The sequence below is a fragment of the Sinocyclocheilus anshuiensis genome, unplaced genomic scaffold, assembly GCF_001515605.1.
Source record: "Sinocyclocheilus anshuiensis isolate Anshui unplaced genomic scaffold, SAMN03320099.WGS_v1.1 scaffold1053, whole genome shotgun sequence".
NCBI lineage: Eukaryota > Metazoa > Chordata > Actinopteri > Cypriniformes > Cyprinidae > Sinocyclocheilus > Sinocyclocheilus anshuiensis.
The window spans coordinates 510,295-534,439 of NW_015555711.1; the positions used below are offsets into that span (position 1 = coordinate 510,295).

General features: G+C 39.3%; 1 protein-coding gene and 1 pseudogene across 2 annotated transcripts in view; one reads left to right on the plus strand and one right to left on the minus strand.

Moving 5' to 3' along the window:
* LOC107672054 (troponin C, skeletal muscle-like) overlaps window positions 1-17,984 on the minus strand; it is a 26,186-nt gene extending 8,202 nt beyond the window's left edge. The window contains exons 1-3 of one of the 2 annotated variants that reach the window (XM_016465147.1): window positions 17,897-17,984; window positions 10,631-10,685; window positions 10,323-10,466 (exon numbers count right to left, since the gene is read on the minus strand). In XM_016465147.1, coding sequence (XP_016320633.1) covers window positions 10,323-10,466; window positions 10,631-10,640 — 154 coding nt within the window. In that variant the 5' untranslated portion in view covers window positions 10,641-10,685; window positions 17,897-17,984. Of the gene's footprint in view, window positions 1-10,322; window positions 10,467-10,630; window positions 10,686-12,664; window positions 12,783-17,896 lie in introns of those variants that run through there. The other variant, XM_016465146.1, reaches the window with a different exon arrangement.
* A 5,708-nt stretch (window positions 17,985-23,692) lies between these two features.
* The window catches only part of LOC107671970 (phosphatidylinositol 4,5-bisphosphate 3-kinase catalytic subunit gamma isoform-like), a 9,025-nt pseudogene continuing 8,572 nt past the window's right edge, over window positions 23,693-24,145 (plus strand).

Consider the following 24,145-nt stretch of genomic DNA (forward strand, 5'->3'; position numbering starts at 1 on the left):
GCTTCTATAACCTAGACCTGGCATCTACCCCAGGTTCCCAAGTTCTCTCTTCGTGATGTGGTCGTAAGATACACACACAGGCAGGGACTTGGTAGTATGGCGCAGTGGGTATTCTCGTTCCCAAAGTGATCTCGACGCAGCTCGAGTTCCTGAAGGGGAACGTCTCTAGGTTACGTATGTAACCATGGTTCCCCGAGGGAACGAGACGCTGCGTCTCTTTGCCATACTCCCTGCATCCCTCCAGGCGCTACTTAATCGAAGCTAACTTGCGCTCTGCCGGATGCGCTTTTATACTTCCTGGCGCTCACGTCAGCCCGCTCGTGACGTCTCGCTGCTCCATTGGACTGATTTTACACGTGCTTCAGAACGCGGTCACGCAGGGGCGTTCTCAAAGTGATCTCGACGCAGCATCTCGTTCCCTCGGGGAACCATGGTTACATACGTTACCTAGAGACGATTTAAATAGAGCTGAATTCATCATACATTGTACTAGACAATCATATTATTTCCATGGAGAACGCTCTTCCAAGCTGTTGGCTTTGAGGTTGAAAGATGGTGAATCTAAGGCCAGTATATCAGCTATTAGACATGAGGGCTCAGTATATACTCAACCTAAGAATGTAAACAGAAAATTTGAAAACTACTACCAACATTTGTATACTTCCAACTCTGACCCAACAAATTTTGGTTTATCCCTTAAACATTTAAATCTTCCCAAATTAAATGACTCTCAGCGCAATATATTGGATAGCCCTTTGACAATCAAGGAATTAAAATCCCCTGGGCTAGATGGGATTCCCCCAGAATTACTGAAGACAATATGGGACATTATAGCACCCTTGATTCTTAATTCTCTTAATTTTGCATTAGAAAAAGGGGCTTTACACAGGGACCAAACCACAGCTTTAATAACTTTGCTGCTGAAGAAATGGAAGGATCCAATCGAATGCCAATTAGCCTTCTATCCACAGATTCAAAGCTGATGGCAAAAGCCCTGGCTTTAAGATTGGATCGATGTATAGGAGACTTGATTGACTAAGATCAATCAGGTTTTAAGGGGGAGATTTGCTGCAGACAATGTACATAGCATTCTGCATATTATTCAACAAGCAGACTCATATACAGCTTCCTCTGCAATCCTTTCTCTGGATGCCGAGAAAGCATTCGACAGAATTGAGTGGAGTTTTTTTGTGGTCTGTCCTAGAGTATTTTGGGTTTGGCTCTTTTTTTCTACAAGCGGTCAAAACTATTTATTCTGAATGCTCAGCCAGAGTACTGACTGGTTCTTATATCTCCTGTGGTGTCGTGCTGAATGATCACAAAGACGTGTCCATAAATAATGAGACTTTTTAATCTCAAAAAGCGAGGACAGACGGACACAGCTTTATTCACTCACATGGAAGAGTGCATAATAAAATAAAAACAGCTTATATATAATAACATAGTCCCCTCTTGTGGACACTTTATGAACTGCACCTCAACCTAAAGTATTATAGTAAAGATACTCCAATTTCCTCCCCCCATTTTGGTTCATATAATACTGTTAAATATTCTAAAACACAAAAAAGAGAAAAGAACTAACTCTTTGTAAAACGCTAGGAAGTAAGAGGAAGTTATTCTCCTAATCACAACTTAGAACAAAATACATTTTCAGAGTAAAAAAAAGCACATTTTCTCATAATTATTCTGATAACTTGGTTGTACCTATGTTTCAGCTATCTAATATAGTCCTGGAGAAGAATGGGGGAACAACTCTCCCTTGAGGAACGTCGCACCTGCAGAGCAGCTGGTGTATCCAGTTTGTCAGGCAACTGAAGCTTTTTCCCAGCCTCCTTCTTTCATGACCAGGCTTGAAACAACTTCGGGTGCGGTCTCCATTTCAGTAGAACAGGGAATTTCAGGTAGCAGGGACCCTTTTTCAGAAGGTACTGTTAACCGGGTGAAGTCCTGAAATTTGTTTGTATGTCGGATTCGGATTTGATCAACATGTCGCTTCAGGATTTGTCCATTCCTGACAGCAACCGTATAGGAAACTGGACCCGAGGCATTCACGATGACAGCAGGTATCCAGTTGGGACCGTAACCGTAATTACGCACTAACATGTCATCTCCAGTCGTGAACACTTGGTACCTTTGTCATGATTCTCTTGTTGTTTTTGTTGTTTTTGCAGCACTTTGGCTTTAATGTCTGGCAAGAGAAGATCGAAAGTTGATCTCAGCTTCCTTGCCATGAGCATCTTGGCAGATGACACCCCTGTCTTCGAATGTGGGGTGATCCGATAGTTGAACAAGAATCGTGACAACCTGGTTTCCAAGGTATCCCCTGTCACCTTCTTTATGCCTTCTTTAAACGTTTGGACAGTGTTTGGATAGCTCTGCTAATCCATTAGAAGAAGGATGGAATGGTGCAGATTTTACATGACGAATCCCATTGTTTTTCATGAACTTTTCAAATTCTGTGCTTGTGAAGCAAGAGCCACTGTCAGAAACTAAGATCTGAGGTAATCCAAAAACGCTGAAACTTTAGCAAAGTTTCTCAATGGTAGCTTGCGACGTTGATGAGGTCATGGGGTAAATGTCCATCCATTTAGAATGTGCATCTACAATTACCAAAAACATCTTTCCCAAGAAAGGGCCAGCATAATCCACATGAATACGGGACCATGGGGTCTCAGGCCATTCCCAGGGGTGCAGTGGCGCAACAGGAGGCATTTTGCTGTGCTTCATACATCCCTCACAAATTTGGGACTCCCTCTCAACCTCCTTATCCATCCCAGGCCACCAAAAATAGGACTGAGCCAATCCTTTCATTTTTGCCATTCCTGTATGTGATTGGTGTAACAGCTTTAAAAGCATGGCCCGGCCCTGACTGGGTACCACTACTATGGCTCCCTAGAGCAGACATCCATCACGCACACTCAATTCCAGTTTCCTTTTGTGGTAAGGGCTGAATTGTGGATCCACTTGAGTTGGCCAACACTTCAGTACATAATTACGAACTTGTGACAGTACCGCATCCTTGTTTGTCCAATTTTTGATTTGAGTAGCACTAACTGGTTCGAATTCCAGCATGTCCAGCATCAAAACTTGAGCTGGATTACCTTGATCTTGTTCCACTTCCGGGAGAGGAAGTCTGCTTAGGGCGTCTGCATTTGCATGGCTGTCTTTGGACTTATACACCATTGTGTATTCATATGCACTCATCAGCCGAACCCATCTTTGAACTTGAGGGGAACCTATCTGTGGAATGGGTTTCTTTTCTCCAAAAAGGAATATCAGGGGCTTATGGTCTGTGCAAATAGTAAATTTGTGACCATATACTGTAAATACTTGTGGAATTTTTGAACTCCGAAGATGATGGCTAAAGCTTCATCTAATTGGGAATATCGTCATTCTGCTGTTGTCAGTGTACGGGATGTGAACTCTAGGGGTTTCTCAGTGTTGTCTTCCATTCGATGTGAAAGCACAGCTCCCACGCCGTATAAAGAGGCATCACACAAGAGGATCAAATCTTTCTCAAAAGAATAGTGTACTCACACATCTGCAGACTGTAGAAGTTCCTTTGATTTCTGGAAAGCCTTAGTTTGGGAATCGCCCCAGCACCATTGAGTTCCCTTTCTTAACAGTCTGTGGAGGGGAGCTAGGACACTGGACAAATTAGGTAGAAACTTGTTGTAGTAATTCAGCAACCCCAAGTAGGCTTTTAATTCAGTGACATTGGTAGGACATGGAGCCTCTGTCAATGCTTGCACCTTGTCTTTTAGTGGGTGTAAACCCTGGGCATTCACCAGATAACCCAAGTAACGCACTTCTTTTTGAAGGAATTCACATTTGTTCCTTTTTAGGCGCAGACCAGCATCTTGTAGCCGAGTGAGCACAACATCCAGGGTTTGCAAGTGCTCTTCATCCGTCACCCCAGTGACCAGGATATCATCAAGATAGACAGCCACATGGGTTAATCCTCCACATGGGTTAAGCAACCCTTCGATAGTCCTTTGAAATATCACAGGCGCTGAAGCCACTCTAAAGGGAAGGCGATTGTATGTGAACATTCCTTTATGGGTGTTGATGGTGAGATACTGCTTGGAATTTTCGTACATTATGATCTGCTGGTAGGCATGGCTCATTTCCAGCTTTGAAAAAGACGAGCCCCCGGACAAGGTTGTGAAGAGGTCATCCACTCGTGGTATGGGATATTGTTCTAAAGGTGAGGCCTGGTTTATCGTGAGCTTATAATCTCCACACAGTCTAATGGAACCATCAGGCTTGAGGATGGGTACAAACGGCACTGCCCACTCTGAGTACTTCACAGGGTTGATTATGTTTTCGTTCACCAGTCTGCTAATTTCTGCATTGACTTTAGACCGCATAGTGAAAGGTACAGATCTGGGACGGAAGATCTTTGGCACAGACCCTGGTTTGACATGTACAGTCGCTGTCATCCCCTTGAGAGTTCATAATTCCTCTTTGAAAACTTCCTCGTGACGTTGCAGTATTCCCTGCAATGTCGCTTTAAGGGCCTCCTCAGTTTCCTTTATACTCACATTTGGGATTTCTCCCCAACACAGCTTTATCTGTTCCAACCAGCCTTGGCCTAGCAAACTAGGTCCTGCTCCCTCGACCACAATGAGAGGAAGCCTTTTTCTCTGCTGATGGTACGTGACATCCACGTAAGCTGCTCCTATTACCTTAATAGGTTCACATGCATAGGTTTCTAGTTTAATTTGTACAGGTTCCAATTTAGGGCTCAATGATTCTTTCCAGGTGGATTTGAAGCTGGCATCATTCATAACCGTCAGGCCACAACCTATGTCCAGTTCAAAACTCACATCTTGTCCCTCGACATTTAGTTCGACTGTATACGGTTTCACCTTTTGTATTTCTGAACAGTGCTGACTGCCCAACTTGTATGTGAGGCAACCCAATGCAAAAGAATCCAGAAAGATATTTCCAGGATCATTTACATCCACTTTATTTGACTTGTGTCAAGCAGCTCTTTTGGCAGTATCTCCATTAGGATGAGACTTGCTATCCCTTGGTTTAGCAATATGGCAAGCTCAAGCAATGTGTCCAATTTTTCCACAAATATGACAGCAGCTGTATGATTTGTGCCTTTACATCTATAACACTGCCCACTATTCTGAGGGTATTCTTTTTTACTGCGTGTTGGCATGGAGGAGTTTTTTTACTTTGTGACACACAATAGAGGGGGGCTTTTGCAGATCTTGAATGTTTTTACTTGCTGCTTCGACAGAGAGAGCAATTTTCAAGGCAGTGTCAAAAGTTAGATCTGCTTCCGCCAGTAGACGTCTTTGAATTCTGTAATCATTGATGTCACACACAATCCGATCTCTTAACATCTGCTCAAGTGTGGCTCCATAATTACAACTTTGTGCCAATCTTCGCAGCTCTGTGACATATTCGGTCACCGACTCTTCCGGCTTACGAGTGCGCAAATCAAATTTGTATCTTTGCACAATTTCGCTAGTTTGGGGATTAAAGTGATTCTTCAATACCAACATGACTTGCTGATAAGTCTTGTCTTTCAGTTTTTCGGGACTTATGAGATTACGCAACAAGCTGTACATTTGCACCCCCACTACGCTAATCAGAATGGCTCTCTTTCTGTCCCCATCATCTATTCCATTTGCCTCGAAAAACTGCTTGAGAATCTCACAATACTCCTCCCACGATTGACGCATCAAAAACTGACACTGAAGCAAAAACTGAAGTTCCTATGGTTGCCATCAGACCTGCCTTATTCCCTCACCTCTAGTTTTGAAAGACATGCGCATCCACTTCCACTTGAAATTCGTCTTCTGTCATCTATAACTGTCCATTCAAAAATATCCACTGATCCTCGTCGCCAAAAATATGTGGTGTCGCACACCTCGCCCCTCCCCCTCACTATCCCTCCCGAGACGCCTCCCCCCATAGCAGGTAATAATAGTGAACACATTTATAACGGGGAGCAAACAGCCTCAACGCCACACTGCCCCCTCCCCCCCCTCAGGTTTCATCATCCCCGAGGAAGAGTGAAATCCATAAAGCGCTTTGGTACTCTAAGTGCCTCTCTGGGCCGAAGCCGTGATCCAGTCCTTGTTCTTCGGGTCTGTTGTGGGACAAAAGTTGGTAGCACTGCTCCCAAGGGGGTAGTCGGACAGTCATGATGGCTACTTCCGCCATGTCTTCTTTCCCCTTAATGGACGGTCTGAGCTTGTCATACGATCTTCAGGTGCCTCCAACCCAGACCATCCCAGGAGAACCCCAGACCCCCCTGACGCTGCGTGTTCAGTTCCTCCAGGAGTGTCTAGAGCTCCCCCAGAAATCCGGGTTATGGAGTCACCCTCTCTTTATATCCTGCTGAGGCTCCCCACCCGTTGTCCGGCGCTGCGTGTTCAGCTCCTCTGTATGCAGGATGGGTTGCCCCAACAGTCTGCCGCGGACTTCTGTTACCGAAGGGTCGCTGTTCTCCTTGGTACGGGGCCAGCCGGTCCCGATGCCAAACCACAGTATGACCTCCAGGCTTCTTCCTAACACGATAAATGGACTCTCCAAGCCTCTTCACCACATAACATGGTCCTACCCAGGCACAATCTAATTTAGGCGAGCATCCCTTCTGTCTCTTAGACCCATAGACCCATACAAACTCTCCTGCATTGAAATCACGTCCTGTGCAGTGATGATCATATGCTCGTTTCTGGCATATACCTGCCTGCAGAGCTTGATGACGGGCAAACTCATGGGCTGACTGTAGCTGATCTTGTAACTGATGGGCGTACTCCAACCCAGGTGGTGCATCTGGCGGGCGACCCATTGGCAAGGAAGATGGGGTTCTCAATTCTCTGCCCAGCATTAGAAGCGCTGGTGTACACCCAGTTGTCTCCTGCACTGCACTCCGAGTAGCAAGCAGAACCAGTGGCAACTGCAGATCCCAGTCCTTTTGATCCCGGTTCACACACAGGGCCAGTTGGGTGGCTAGTGTCCGATTATACCGCTCGACCATCCCATCACTCTGGGGGTGCAAGGGAGTTGTCCTCGTCTTCCGGATGCCGAACTGTCGACAGAACTCAGAGAACAGTTGGGACTCGAAGTTCCTTCCTTGATCGCTATGCACTTCGGTGGGGACCCCAAAGCGAGCAAACATGCCTTCCAGCAGGACCTCTGCCACTGTCTCGGCCTCCTGATTGGGAACAGCATAGGCCTTCACCTCACAACGGCCCATCATAGTTGCCTGCTCGCCCATGACAGTCACAAGGGGAAATCAGGAAGTCTGAAGAACTCTTCTCATCAAGAGCCTGGGATGAATAATAGTGACTGTAGAACCGGTGTCCAGCAAAGCCCGCACTGATTGTCTATCCACTTTGACCTCAATCCGACAGCACTCGACTGGACTAGTCTTCTCAAGAGACGATTCACAGGGAGGTTCAGGAGTGACAGATGGGCCGAGAGTACCTCCCTCTTCTCCGGCCCCTGTCCGTTTCCCGAGGGCTGCATAGATGCTGCCACAACCAGGGCGGTGCACTCCCGATGCAAATGCCCTGCTTTTCCACAGCGCCAGCAAACCACGAGTTCACTCTGGGATGCATTCGTCTTAACAGTTGGTGACTGAGTCTGCTCCCCAGAGTATGCAGCAAAAACCCTGGGATGGCCAACAACTCCACTGGACCATTCATCCAATATCCCTTCTATAACTTGAGCTTGGTCTAGGGCTTCGTCAAGGCTAGATGGCTGAGCTATTCGTACCTGCTGCCATAGGTGGTCTGGAGTCAATCCTCGGATGAACGCATCCAGAACCAATGCATCTCTCACGTGTTCGCTGAATGTAGGATAACTGCGTTGAGCTAGATGTCGCAGGTCAGCCATAAACACACCCAAAGGCTCCTTCGGTTGCCGGGTGTGCTCCTGAAACAAAGGAGCCCTTTGCAGGTAATAATCCCCAAAGCAGGTAATAATAGTGAACACATTTATAACGGGGAGCAAACGGCCTCAATGCCACAATATAATAACATAGTCCCCTCTTGTAGACACTTTATAAACTGCACCCCAATCTAAAGTATTACTGTAAAGATACCACATCTCCCCTTCCTTTTATCTTGGCAGGGGTACTCGTCAAGGCTGTCCCCTGTCACCCCTGCTGTTTAATTTATCATTAGAGCCTTTGGCCCAAGTGATCAGACAATGTCCCACAATAGTTCCAATAAGTTGTATGAATATGTCCCATAAAATTTCACTCTATGCTGATGATGTTTTGCTGTATATATCAAACATCACAGATTCGGTTAAGGAATGCTTAAAATTATTTGATACATTTGGTAAACTGTCTGGTTATAAGATTCATTGGAACAAATCCATACTTATGCCCCTTAATTTAGCTGCTAAATCAGAGATTCAGACCTTACTTGTCAGTGACCAGTTTAATTATCTTGGACTTAGAGTTTTTCCTTCATTATCTCACATTTCCAAGTGGAATTATCAGTCTCTTCTGGATAAGATTAAGAGCAATCTGTGTTGGTCTCCACTTTGTTTGGCTCTTCATGGAAGGATAGCCACTATTAAGATGAATATACTTCCGATGCTAAGTTTTTTATTCTTGGTGTTACCTCTGACACCACCTGCTGGCTATTTTAAAGAGATCAATACCGCAGTATCAAAATTCTTGTGGAATCATAAAAGGCCTAGAATTCGTCTTAAGTCTATGCACCAGCTAAACCCTCATGGTGGCTTATCCCTACCCTATTATTTAGCATTCCAGATGAGACCGCTTAGGACGTGGATAGATGTTGTCTCCCCTGTGCCATGCCGGGCCTTAAAAACTAATATTACTTACCCATTGCGTCTACAGTATTTACCCTTTAATATCTAAGAAAGCTCTGGAAAAGTTTGGTCCAATTATATACCATTCTATCAAAACCTGGAAAGCAGCAGAAAAGATTATGGGAGCTTCAGATTCTTACAGTGACTACCCTCATTTGGCATAATAATAATATTTGTACTGGTAACAAACCAATCGTTTCCAAATGCTGGGTTGAATGTGGTATTTACACTTTAAAAGACCTGTACAATGATTATGGGCTCAAGTCCTTTCAGATTCTAAAGGATGAATTCTTTCTCCCAGGATTCTCCTTTTTCTTGTACTTAAGATTAAGATCTGTGCTGGAAGCCTACAGATACCCTGGGTGATTAAAATATCTCCTGATCCCATGATGAAACTGGATAGATTCTAGTATGGCTTCCAGAGGTTTTGTGAGTGTAATTTATAAATCACTTGTGGTATGACAGTATTTAAACATTCTGACTGAGGGTTTCTGGGAAAGAGAACTTAACACTGTGATTGATTGAGACACTGTCTGGGGGAATTGTTTTGATACCTCAAAAAACCCAGCTCACCAAATGATTCATTATAAGTTAATTTATAAGGCATATACCACTCCCTGTTTATTATATAAAATGAAAAGAAAGTCTGACCCCTTCTATCACCTGTGTTTGTCAAGGTACATGTATGCATATGTTCATGGACTGTTCCTGAGCTGTGTTGCTCTGGTCCTTGGTACAGGACTTATTGTTGGATCTTCTGAAGATTCAGAACCATAAGGACCCACTGCTTTTTCTCTTGCTGGATGATTCGTCGCTGTCATTGTCTGTCAATCAAAAAAGGATTCTGTCTGCTGCTCTTATTGCTGTCAAAAAGGTTATTCTGAAATTGTGGTTTGATCCATCTACCCCAGTTAGGTTTACTTGGATGTCATATGTACTTGCTGGACATTGTCCTTTTGGAGTGTACCACAGCCAAAATCCATGGTGCCACCAGAAAGACAATACTATTTTGGTTGGACCTTATTGACACTTTATCAGACCTCTTGAAATCCTGAAATGTACTTGTTATCCTGCTAATATTGTTTTGTAATATTGTATTGTAAGTCCCCCCCCACCCCCCTGTTTTTTAATGTATATGGCCAGATCTCAGGCTCTGCTGTAAATAGTTATAAATCTAAAATGTTTAATAAATAAGGAATCAAAAAATAAATAAATAAATCAAATAAAAATAATTTTGGTAACCAAACAGTTGTCGGTAGCCATTGACTTTCATAGTGTGGAAAAAACTACGGAAGTCAATGGCTACCGTCAACTGTTTGGGTACCCACATTCTTCAAAATATCTATTATGTTCACCAAAATAAAAATAAAAAATCATACAGGTTTGAAATGACATGAGGGTGAGTAAATGATGACAGAATTTACATTTTTGGGTGAACTGTCCCAGCTTATTGCATGTGAACCCTTATTTAATGTAGTTCATTTTTTGGACACGACCCAACTTACCATCTTCATCTACTTCTTCAATGATGGCATCCAGTTCCTCTCTGGATGGATTCTGACCCAGCATCCTCATGACGGTACCCAACTCCTTGGTGCTGATATCACCGCCACCGTCGGTGTCGAACATGTCGAAGGCAGCCTTGAACTCTTTGATTTGAGATGAAATAAAAGGAAAAAAGAAATTGAAAACAGGATGTGAAAAGCTGCATAATAAGATTTTTATCAATTAAAAATTCACCACTTAAAGGCAAGCAGTGTGAATCAAATGTTCTGAATGAGCAAAATCACGTAGAGATTGTTCACACACTCACCAGCAATCATGTCCTCACTCAGGAAAGAGCGGGCGTCATTCTGGGCATCAGTGGGCTAATGAAAAAAAGAGATCGCGATATACTAAGAGCCTCATGGGGCATTTACAAATCAGACTGAACATTTAAAATGACTTTGCTCATTATTTGGAACTGGATAACCTTCACAGGGGGTTCCTAGTCTTGGATTAAGCAAGGAAATATATTTCCAGGTATATTCATGGCAAACAAAGAGCAGACAAGAACAACTTTATGAAAAGCATTTCCTTTTAAACAGTTCTCTCTGAGTTAAACTTTTTAAAGTAAAAATATGTGGAAACTTTAGTGGCCTCAAAAAGTATTTGGTAAAATAAGTGTTATAATAAATATTAATTATCAAACAGCTTTAGTGTAAAAGTGTAAGATTATCACTGCATTAAATATCAAAATATCAAATCAGATGGAATTTGCAAACAAATGATAGTGTCTTTATCATACATAACTAAATTAAGTAATTGGCTTGCTATTGCTATTTAATGCAATGAAATTAATATTTTATGTATAGACTGAATCTCATAATACTTTATAGGTAACCTGAAGGTGGACACTTAAGACACTTAATAATCGAATTAATCCATTTATTTTATTAATGATATCTTTAGATCTTAGAAAAACAAAACGAACATTAAGAAGTATATGGTTATGTATATACAATAAATAAATAAAATAAATTAAGTAACATCTATTTAGAACTGAAGGAATAATGTCATGACTAATAGCTCCACATCACAAATGGCTGTAGAGAACATGCAGAATTTACTCCACTTTTACCATCCTTATGTCCTCAAGTGAAGCAGATTTAATGGGTTTCTATGGAAGCTATTATTGAGGAGTTAAAAGGAAAGAACACGCAATTATTTGCATATATTAGTGCTACAGCCACAAAAAAAGACAATGTGACAGAAGAATGAAATTGATTTATTTACCTAATGATGACTCTCATATCACACTTCAGTAATAAAGGTGATATAATAATAATATAGAAGATTAAAAGGAAATAAGAACAAGTCCTCAAACTGTATTCCAAAAACATAATATTGAATGCATAAACATTTCATGAAATTGTATTTAACATGTTCCCTAAAGAAAGCATGAGATGCGAGAAGCGTACAGTCTCTATATGCCTACTGTACATTGCATTAATGAGTTTCTCCATGAAATGTATTCTGGAACATGTAAGATAAATGTACAAGTACAAGAGATCTGTCAAACAATATGTTCTCACATAGTCCAGAACTGAACAGTGTTTAAATATAGCTGCAATAGCTCCTACTACATCACAAATATTCTCCATCTCCATACGATTCACTACGATTTGATAGAGAAGGGCACAAAAAGTACCCAGTGACCCTTTTGCCTGTTCTTGCCTTGGTTTTGTGTAAAATGCTATTTAAAACCAACATATATATATATATATACAATATACATTCCTCTCATAGAGCCAGAATCATGTTGTTCACATGCACATTCTCAGGAGGAATCACAGAATGACACTGCAAATGTCAAAGGACCATGATAGTCTTAGCACTGTAATCAAACCCTGTACGTTCCCTCTCTTTGATGATGTGGATTACCACATGTATCCAGAAACCACAATCACTAGCAAAGGTAAAGAAGAGAAGTCACTTGTCAATCACTAGAAAACACTCTAAATACTTAACAGTAGTGATGCTTTGAATATTAATTGCACTGTAAATATATTAGCAAAACATTGCAAGCCAAAAAGACTCATGAACTTTAAGCCTTATATTAAACCATGCAGGCTCAATATTGACACATAAAGTTCTACATTCACAATGTGCTTTATGTGTAGCATCTATGCAAACTGGTTTTATTCAAGGAAAATATCATTTCATATGACCGAATCAGCTTGATGTCATTAAGTTAAAATTACCAATTAAACCTGCACATATCCACTTTTTCATTCTCTTCAAGATCTTCTAGAAAATTGTCCAGTCATAAGTATGAATCATATCTAATAATTTCCAGAAATCTTACCATATTGACAGCTTGTTATTGAGATCAAAGTGTATCTGAAAACAATAACAGTCTTCTGTCCAGCAGCCTTCCTCCTAAACGTACGCCTCCAGACTCTCCTAATAAGACCTCATATAATTCTCACTCTTCCAGAAAATGGCCAGGATTGGACAAGAAACTCTACAGACTGAACTTGTCAACCAATGTCTGTTCAGACTTAAAAAAGCCCCACCCTTCTTCTTCATCCCTTTCTAATCCAGTGCCACCTCTATGTGCCCTTCATTGCCCCATATTTAGCTGAAGGATGGACAAGAGGTCTCAATGACATTTCCCTGCCAATAAAAAAAATAAATAAATAAAAATAAATAAATAAATAAATAAGGAAAGCAACGCAAGGTTATTTAAGCAGTGGATAAACAGATTCCAGAAACAGATGTTGGCTACAATCACTTCCACACCAAGGTTGGATTAGTTCCCTCACCCACATGACTGTGTTTCTTCACCTTATCTGTCAATCTCACCATCTAGCAGTCAGTTTGGCTGATTATCCCTGTCTATACTGACCATCTCGCTTGGATCTGCATCAGATTGATGCATATTAGGAAACAGTGAGTCACAACAAGACAACGAGATTCATGTAAGGCTTCACAGTCAGCTGGTCATTGTATCACCCTGAAGGGGTTTATTACACAGCCAGACTCTCAAAAAAAGATACAAATCTTTCATTGGGGAGGTGCCCTACTAATATGTGCCATTAGGTAGCAATATGTACAATTTAGGTAGGTGACATAGCCTATTTTGTACCTTTTTTCAGAGTGAGTACTTTCAAAATATACAAATATTTGGACATGAAATATTGAAACTGGTTCATAATGTTACCCATAATCAGTGTTGGGGCTAACACATTACAAGTAACGCGAGTTACGTAATCAGATTACTTTTTAAGTAACTAGTAAAGTAACGCATTACTTTTTTAATTTAGAGGGAAATGTCTGAGTTACTTTTCCAAATAAGTAACGCCAGTTACTTTGTTCCCATGTCTTGACTGACAGCTCTCGTGTTGCCATGTTGAGAGAAATCGGGAGTAAGTGCATTGTGCATGCTGCGTGAGCATGATTGCTTGCTGTAGTTCTAGATTAAATATGAACATGTATTTACTCATCTCACCTGCACAAAAACAGATTCAGTATTCCTCAAAATGAATAAAAACAGTCGAATGCAAACTCAGAATATTATACAAACCTGCAATAATTAAACATGTTAAATAAGACAAATATCATTTATGTATATAATCCCATTTTATTAACCAATGTCTTTGCTACTGACCTTCAATGATCCACATTTCATTTCTGTTATTGCTGAATAGTGTTGAACTTTCATGTCCTGTGTCATATTCTTCATGCAGTTTGTTTGAGCTGCGCCATCTACTGTACAGACAAGAATTTACATTTCCTTCAGCCTGAGGCATACTCATTTCACTTTTATTGTGAAAGGGCTTTTACATTTGTAAAAGAATAACTTTTTTATATTAAAAACAAACAAGCAAGCCCTGGCCAGATTTAAAAAGTAACTCAAAAGTAACGTAATTAGTTACTTTTTAGGGAGTAATGCAATATTGTAATGCATTACTTTTAAAAGTAACTTTCCCCAACACTGCCCATAACTACATTAACTTAAAACTTAAAGTCCTTTAAAACTAAAGTCCTCTGAGCTAATTTTCACTACAAACGATAACAGACGCAAGATGGTGCAAGTTGTGTTTGTATGAAACGAGAGCGTACTACATTTGAAGCGGCACGAACATTACGACTGTAAAAAAATATGTTCTGTGAAGTATGAATCACTGTGTCTGAATATGCCTATTTCCCTACTATATAGAAGGTGAAAAACATCGTGTGACATGAGTATTATGTCTGAGTTCAAAGCATTTATAAAATAGAAGGTGAAAATTCCCTGGATGACCTACTACTTGCAAAAATGTTGTATAAGTCTGGATTTCATTCATATGACACATTCATACTATGTAGAATACAAGAGTCACAAAGTTTGTTCCTCATGAATGTAGTAGTCCTTCATACTCAGACGGTATACTCTCTATATTCTTTAAAATGGAAAGATATCAACCACTGTGGCTCTACCACGAAAGCTTAATTGTTAACTTCATTCTTAAAAATAAAAATTCTTTATTGGAATCAATGGTTCCATGAAGAAACTATAACATCCATGGAACCTTTCATTGCACAAAAAGTTCTACTTACACTAATAAAAAGAGGTTCCTTTAAGAACTGAACACTAAAAGTTTTTTGAGGAACCCAAAATGATTCTTCTATGCCATGGATATAACATGAGGGTAGTTATGATATAAATTTTATTTCCAGGTGAACTGTCCCTTTATGCTTGCATTTCCTACAAGAACAGTGCTGCTTTTTCCCTCTCTACTTTTCTTTGATATGACAGCAGAAGGAGTGACCTTGTCAGACTCTTAAGGCTCGCTGTCATTACCCTTCCATGCCATATCCGGTTTCTCCTAATAATCCTCTGACTGCTAGAGTTCCGTAGGCTTTGCAAAAATATCTACTCCACGGACAAGTCTTAGCAGATAGTCTTGATCCACATGCTTAACACACCCACACCCATCACTTATAAACACTTGTAACTCAACTTGTAATACAGTAAAATTGAAGTCATGATGTGTAAAGATGTAATAGCCAAATGTAGACTTGTGTCATGGTCTCAGTTAAAGGCAAAATCCTGTCAGAAAAAATGCCGCCTTACTTTTGGATATCAGACAAAGATTCATATCTGCTGATAAGAGTAGTAAAGCAACTGGATCTAACACATATGTACACAGAGTATGAGAATTTAAAATGATTAATTAAAAGTGTTCTACTACTCTCAAATTCTCTCTTGAAATTTTTTTCTGAACCTCCTTTTCTATGAAATGACCTTAATTAACAAAAAATAAAGGTAAGTCTCACTGAACTGTGGCAAGAAAATTAATGAAAGCCAACTTCTTTTCCAGTGAAAGCCGAAGTGTTTTCATTATGGTGCTCTGGTTGTGAGGAAGGCTGTCCATTATATAATGAGCATGCAGTTTTCTCCTTATTATCTATATTATTATCAAAATTTGATATATTGAGGGCCAGGTATCAGACACACGTTTTTCTATTAAATCAGAAAGAATGAAGTGAATTAGTAGTAGTCAATGTAGTTGGCAAAGTCATGAGGGGGGAAAAAATAACAACTGAAATACGATTCCCACATTCATATGTTCACAAACAGTCCTACATTTTTTCTAATCCCAGATTCTTCAAAAAGACCTTAATTAGCCAAATAAAGGTAAGTCTCATTGAGCTCATTCAGGAGCGATGCCTCTGGCAAGAAAAGAAATGAAAGCCACATTCCTTTTCAGTGAAAGCCCACTTATCCTCATTGTAGTGGCCTGGTTTGTAAGGAAGGCCATACATTATGGTCATGCAGTTTTCTTATTACTATCTATATATTATTAACTCAATTTTGACTATTTGAAGGCCAGGCATCAGAAACACGTTTTTCTGTGAAATTTGAAAGACGACGACTTAGAGCTAGAAAATACAATTTTAGTCTTTCTCCTTTAAAATTTCACATTTCATTCAATGCAGTACTTTGTGAATTTAAATGGGAAATTTAGACTAGAAATTTCAGATCGAAAATTGTGAGTAAAAATTGTTTTTACACTATATATATTCAACATGTCTCACATTATATCACAGTTTATTCACTATCATTTAGAAAATGGTAATAAAATATGACAAGAACTCAGAGTTAAACTGTGTCAGAACAAATTCATCTTAATAATGTCAGATAACTTTGATAGAAAGGTATGTAATGGATTACAATCAACCAAAAATTATTCAGCTGTTAAATGTAAGTACACAATTAGATAATACCAATTTAGGTCAACCAATTACTAAGCAATGATTAATCTTCTTCAGTCTGTGGAGTAAAAAGGTCACATTAGCAATTAAAGAAAAAACACTTAAGCAAAACAACGGTCAGGTCAAAGTGTATAATAACCTGACCGTATAAATATAATGTATTTTTGTTAAATGTGAGCCAAAATCATCACAATTAAAAGAACCATAATTATTTACAATAAACTTTTAAGCCATTTACATTCCCATTTAATTGATTCATACGTTGATTAGCTGTTTATATTATATTATATTTATATCTGTTTATATCTATTATATCAGTTACCAGACAAAACTGGTATTTTTTGACAGGATCTGGCATCCGGGGCTGGATCTTATATATCTGGCATGGAGACATGATCAGAACAGAAAAACAAACAAGTATGATTCCAGTATTCATCAGTTCATAGTCCTACATTTCACAAACAAAAAAATATAATTAACAATTACAATATGATTTCCATATTAATCTGTTCACATAAATTAAAAACAAACTTCATCAGTCTCTTTCCACATTTTATTCTCACTAACTTCTATTAGTAAAAAAAGTTTCCACGAACTTATGAAGATGACTTGGAGCATCAGAATAGCTGCTTACTCATTATGGATATATTTACATAAATGAACAAATCACTCAGGAGTGAGTGAGTGTCCTGTCATCACTGTTTCTAATCCAGCCCCCATCCAGTCCATAAGGCAGAGTATACTGGTGGGGCTGCTGCACATAGGTAACCTCTGGGGGCTCAGTTAACAAGCATTTATTCTTCATGAGTGCCTAATGTCACCCCAAGCTCTCCAAGACGCTTAAACTGAGGTAAGTGACAGCAGCAACTGTCAACCTCTCGTTCCAGCCGCTCTGCCTAACACTCCTCCTTTTTTCTTCGCTCTATTCTTGGACATTCTTAAACACAGCAGCTGAATCTCGGGAGAACAACTAGATGTGTAGCAAGCTAAATAAGGAGAAAGCAGTGAACGCCCTGCTTTTGTCCTCTCCTTAAATCCCTGTTATCTATCAGGAGTGCTCATTGATTCTACAACTGCACCACTAATGCAAATACAAGCCAGTCGATATAGGCCTAGATTATGTTCAATAGTCCATAGGCCTAATTATGTATCGATAGCCTATCCTTTGAACCACATTATTTGGTTTATCAGTTGTCTACACAAGATGTGATAAATCAATGTTGCTGTCAGGCTTTTTCCATTGTTTTCTGTACATGCAGAAAAAAATTCTAATCAGGTTCGGGAGTTGCGTGCTCTGCTGTCAATCACAACGCAAGGATTATAAACAATCGCTTACCTCAACTCTCCCTGCATCCTTTCACCACCAAAAGTTCACTCTATTTTTAATCACTTCTATTAGCATTTTGATCTTCCTTCATTAACGTGCTTCTGTTATGGTGTTGGGTCGTTCTTGAACGATTCGTTCGTTTTGAACGAATCTTTAATGTGACTCGGGAAGAACGAGTCGTATCCCAAACCCGAAGACTTGTCAGATAAGAGGTGGTGAGCTAATCATAGACTGAAGACTCAGGTAAACAATTAATTAATATTTTCTGTTTCTTATAGCAGTTTTGTATTGTTTGTAGTGTGATCAACGTTTGCGTAAGTAGTAGACATATTAGGGAAGTAACACGTAACATTTTAATTATATTTTGTTAAAATGAACGAAATGACTCGAAAAAAGATTCGTTCATTTTGCTGAACGAGACTCAAAGGTCCGAGTCGGTAAAATGATCCGAACTTCCCATCACTATTCTGTTAGTGACAACAAAAGACGAAATCAAATACGAAGACAACATGAAATGCCATTGGTAGGTTACTCACAGAAGCTTTTTTAAATTTTACTATGTTAATTATGTTTTATTTTCATAGCCTATAGGTCACCTCAAACGTCATACAAATGAAATCGAATAACATTATCGAATAACAGATATAAAATGTATAACATTTGTGGGATATCTGAATTGATATATGACTTGATAAATTAAGTTGTTTACTTGCGCATAGTATAACAAAACCGTTGCAAATCACATTTTATGGCAATTCTGACTGAAACTCCATGATACGAAAATCATCACAAACAGTTGATTTAAAGGTGCAATTGGTGATTGTCTTCAGATATGCTGGTTGAAAGTCTCTTCACATCCCGATAGCAATCATTAAGTTAAGTGGTCTAAATGTATTTATCTGTATTTATATATTCTGTGGAAGGCGTACGACAAAGAAATGTTCGTCCAATCAAAACGCTCGGTTCGAGCGTTTTAATTGCCTTTCCTACCTGCCTGTCAACGTATGTATGAGCATACCTCTGCGCACCGGGTTCGCGCAGACAGGATACGTCATCAGTGTGTTCACGCAGGCTGTGCAGATAGAGTGAGAATGGCAGACAAACGTCAACAACCCGATCTTCCTTCCTGGTATTGTAGTACTTTTAAAGTTTTCTCACCGGTGAATGGCACATGATGTAGCCCAGTGGTTCCAAATTCCAGTCCTCGCATCCCCCGCTATGCATATTTTGCGTGTCTCGCTTAGTTAACACACCCGATTCAGATAACCAGCTCGTTAGAAGAGAGATACATGCATGAACTGTGTTCCGATCGATATGATCCCTACACAGTATTCATTGCTCCCTCCTCCCTGAGCGGGGGAAATCCGTTGAAGTTTACTTCACTTAGGAACATGGACTGGAATTGGGAACCGCTGATGTAGCCTATTGTAGTAATGTTGTCTCTGGTATTCTGGTCTGTGAGCGTATATGCGTTCAGGGGGCGTGGCTTTGGACGGCGATTGCAGGAAGGGAGGGACAGTTTGCTTTCAGTGCTATCAGGCTAAAGTTAGCATTTTCCAAGATCTCCTACTGCACCTTTAAGTTTAGGCTACACTTTTGTTGTGATTGGAGTGACTTTAAAAATGGAACTGGTCAATGTAATGAGTGTAGCCTACTTCACTTACTTTGTATTTATTGTAAACCTGAATTTTGGGACAAACATGCTATATCTACTTTAATTGCCCTCATAATCACTCAAGCAATAACAAAAATCAGCTTTCAGGTCATTTAGTTTTCATTATATAGGGTACTCAAGAAAATGTAAACAAACTATTTTCATCAAATTATTATTTGATTAGCCTACATGATTATTTGATTAACACATGAAATAACTGATTATTCTAATCGCCTATATATTGGTTTAATATTAAACATTTTAAATGAATTTAGAAGGAAATTAAGTTTGTAAGTGGATTAGCTATTTTACAATTTTTTTTTAATAGTTTTATACAAATGCATATTCGAATTATATTCGAATTTAAAAGGCATAATTTCAGTTAGGGGGGAAAAAAAGCTTTTGGCTTCTCTCCTGAGGCCACAAGAGGGCGCAAAATGACCTTAATGCGTTTCTCACGTGCTTTACCATCTTTCATACTGTGGAGTGCAGTCTACGCGTGTCCGACTCCCAGCCAGGATGCCAACATCACTTCAGACGCCCTCCAGCTGTTGGACCAGGGACACTGTCTCTTCAGATCCATCCTGCCGTCAGATACAGCTGTGAAGGCACTAATGTGTGTCTTTGTGCTGATGACCATCATCTCACTTATCATCAACGGCTGCACTCTGTTCAGTCTTGGCAGTTCAGAAGACTTATCCTGGGAGCCACGCTTTGCTCTGCTGAAGAACCTCATAGTAAGTGATGTCCTACTCATTGTAACCCAAGGTCCAATGGTGGTATACTGTCTGCTATAGAAGACCACTCTGCTGTATGGCGCTTGGTGCATCACTCAGTTCTTTATTAACACTGTTCGTGTTTTCTGCACTCTGCTTACTATCACCTGCATGGCTTTAGAGCGTTACCTGTACGTGTGCCAGGCCATCTACTACCTTGTTGTACTAACCACCAAGCGCCTTTACTTAATAGTTGGGCTCACGTGGCTTATTTCACTATCCTTATCGGCGGTGATCACTGCTTTGCTCAGTTTAGGCCTCAAGAGCTCATTGCTGGGGAAACCCATAACGGGACTCCTTTGTGAGCCGGACACCTTGGAGGCCCACCTTGGCTTTCCACGAGGCTCTGCTGTGTTTCGAAAAGGGGTTGGGCTTGTGGTGACGCTGCTTTGCATCTGCTCCTACTCGTTCTCGTACCTGCGCATGTATCAGAGGCGCGTAACGCCGTTCAGCCTTTCCAGAAGGTCAACAAGAGACCACGCAAAACCGTGATGTTCTACTGCTCCATGCTGCTCCCCATCTTTCTGACGATAGTCTCAGATGCTCTGTGGGAACTCGAGGGCAACATGGCAATGGTCCGTTTGCTGGATTACCCTGGAGACTGGATGTTGGCGGGAACCCTCCACATCATGCTGCTGGTGATGCTTCAGGTGCCTCCTTGCATTAATCCACTCATCTACGGTCTGCACAACAGGGAGGTGAGGGAAGCTCTGCCCAGGCTGCTGTGGTGGATGAGGGACAACCGCTAAATGAGACCGAGATTCAAGATGTTTCAGGGAATTTTCAGTCACCTGGCAACATTCTGAAGAAACAGAGGAAAAAGAATAGAAGAGTGTGGTTTTGTGAGATTATAATAATGCACAATATAAAACTTTAATGCAAGATGCAAAACAGTAAATCTGACTCAAATGTAATGTGCCTTTTGTTCATAAAACATGCCTGTACTTTTGTTGTTTCTATATAAATATAATTTGGTAACACCTTACATATAGGTTCAAATTGTTTAGTTACTGCATCATGAACTAACAGCATTAATGTAGGTTTGTGTTAATTTATAAATATATTGTTTGTTCATAATAACTGAATTTATTAAACTGATGCATAAAAACGTTTAACTTTTAATTTTAACAGTGTTAAGAGAGCTTCTGCATTGCGCAACATGCTGTAAAACTGAGGCTTATTGTAAATTATCACCTATGTTTATATTTTATATATATGATTGATTGCTTAATATTAACCACCTATTTTATTTGGTCTATTTTTGACAAGAAAGGCAGTAAATTACTGTGAATTTCACAGATGCCCCATTTATGTTCACTTACCACATTGATTAAAGTACATATCTGTCAGCTTTATATATAACCTTATATAACCTTATGCACATATTCCTAAAGCTGTGAAATATAATAATGTTAACATTCTTAATGATTACCTGCCAAGAATGCAGATGCACTGTAAAAAGACATAGCAGAAATGAGTAAACGTGAAACAACTCAGTTTCTGTATGTCAGTATAACAGATATCAGGGTTTAATTGCAGACTAATATTGTACCTTCATAAATTAATACTTACAAGAGAAATTAAAACATATATGTAGAAAAGACGAAACGGGGAATCGTGTTTTAATAGCTACATTTTATTTATTCATTTGTATTTGTTTGATTCTTTATTTATTGTGACCAAAAATTTAACTTTCTTTTTGTTGATGATCAATTATGCATTATGAAGACACTGTTGATTCTTTACACTCTCATTGGTTTTGTTGTAGTTTGAGAAGAAAAGTAAGAATTCTGCTAAATTTAATGTGCAAAAATAATGCATCTGTGAGATATAATGACATAATTATTTGGTGCAAAATAATAAAAATACTTTATACTTAAAGGGGTCATATGATGCAATTTCATTTTTTCCTTTCTCTTTGGAGTGTTACAAGCTCTTGGTGCATAAAGAACATGGTGTCTCCATAGAGATGTCTGATACCTGCACTTTCCACTGGTGGAAATGGTATCAAATCCGTTAACTTAATTGTCCAGACTGTCTTTCAACTGTCTGTTGCTACCAGTAAGTGTTTAAAAAGCAACTTTCATATTTTTCAGACTATTTTCTTTAATTGTATGGTTTGTTGAGAAGAAGTGTGCTAATATTTTCTAAGCCGTTAGACTTACTGTTTACAACTAACCCTAATTATTTTTGCCTGTTGACTGCCGGAGAAAAAAACAAACAAACCACATAACCATAACACAGGACATGATGGACAAAACCATACAGTATATAGTGGGTAGAATATTTCGCACTGCTAGACAGACCGCATAGCAAAATACTAACAAATGCTTAGATCACCTTAGAAACGCCACAGCTTTGCACTTTAAGCACCACTCACATTTTCTTCAGAAAATCTATTTTGAATTTAACCTAATGGAACATGGAGCATTACCAATTTTTAGCATTCAAAGTTTCTTTAAATAAAAGAGTCTTTTAAATGGCTAAATAAGTGTGAGAAAATGGCAAGAATTCAAATGAGGATGAAATGTTTATATAAACTGAAACTTCATTATCGTGTAAAAACTAGTGGCAAAACCACATTCTCTTTTTTCTCCTGCATGCTTCCTAAATTACATGAGCATGTATATATAAAGCACAAAAATATGTAGCACTTGACTCAAATAAAACTTTTCAATTAAAGGGAGAGAGAAGAGAGGGACCTTGACCAAACAAAAGCTTTTGCATGGTTGTGGCTAGACAGGATACAGCTGCAGCCAGAAACTAACAATAAATTAAATTTTCTACCTATTAGATAGTATTTTTTAATGCCTACACCTACCCCAACCCTAAATGTACCCTTATAAAAATGCAAAAACAGTAATTGTTGTACAGTGTGACAAAAATGATGCTATATTGATGTGCACATGCCCAGTAGCCACATCTGTATACCATCTAGCCTTAACCCTTTTTCATTTTTCTATGGAGATACAGTACTTTCTAATCAAACCAGTCTTGCTTAAACGCTATAGATAGTTATTGGTGAGCTCCCTCTAGTGATTAAAGAGAGTGACATTTTACTTTAGCATTTTAGTCACTGTTCAGTTCAAGCACATACTGTATTTAAAGCCCCTTTTAATTATAAGATGAACACTAAAAATAATAGTACATTTTGGGTTTATATACAGAGAAATGGTAATATGGCATAAAAATCTATTTATACATAAAAATAATTGGCCAAGGAAAATTCATTCTGAATTAAATGAAACCAACAAGAGAAAATAAGCCTGTAGTGATCAAAAGTTCTTCCTCTCAGGTGCAGAAAGACAAAAGAATGAGGAAGTGATGAGTCGTTGTGCAACCAGTCACTTCACATTGATGCATTCAGGGAAATTTAACTGTAGCTCACACACAAGCCACAGAAACTGACCTGAAACCAGAGACATACATGCTGTATAGGTGAGTGCAATTTTCTGATTCATTATAATCATACAACACAAGCTGTCATTCAGTTGGAATTGTAAATATGTTGTAAAACACAACATTTTGTGAGGAGTATAGTTCTTACAGTCTGTAGATTCTCTTGGCTTTAGCAGAGCGGGGCAAGGCTCAAGAATGATACATTCTTCTTGAGTGGCTGGCAGAACCAATTTGTGTGTTGCAAAACCTTTATAGTCATCTACTGTACCTCAAACTAAGATTGTATTTATATAAAAACATGTTCAACAGGTATATATATACATTTTTTGTTTTAAATTAGACAAGAATGATACCACTGCAAAAAAAAAAAAAAAAAAAAACATTTTTTATTTGTTTTGAATCTTTTTTATGTACAGTACATTAAAACCA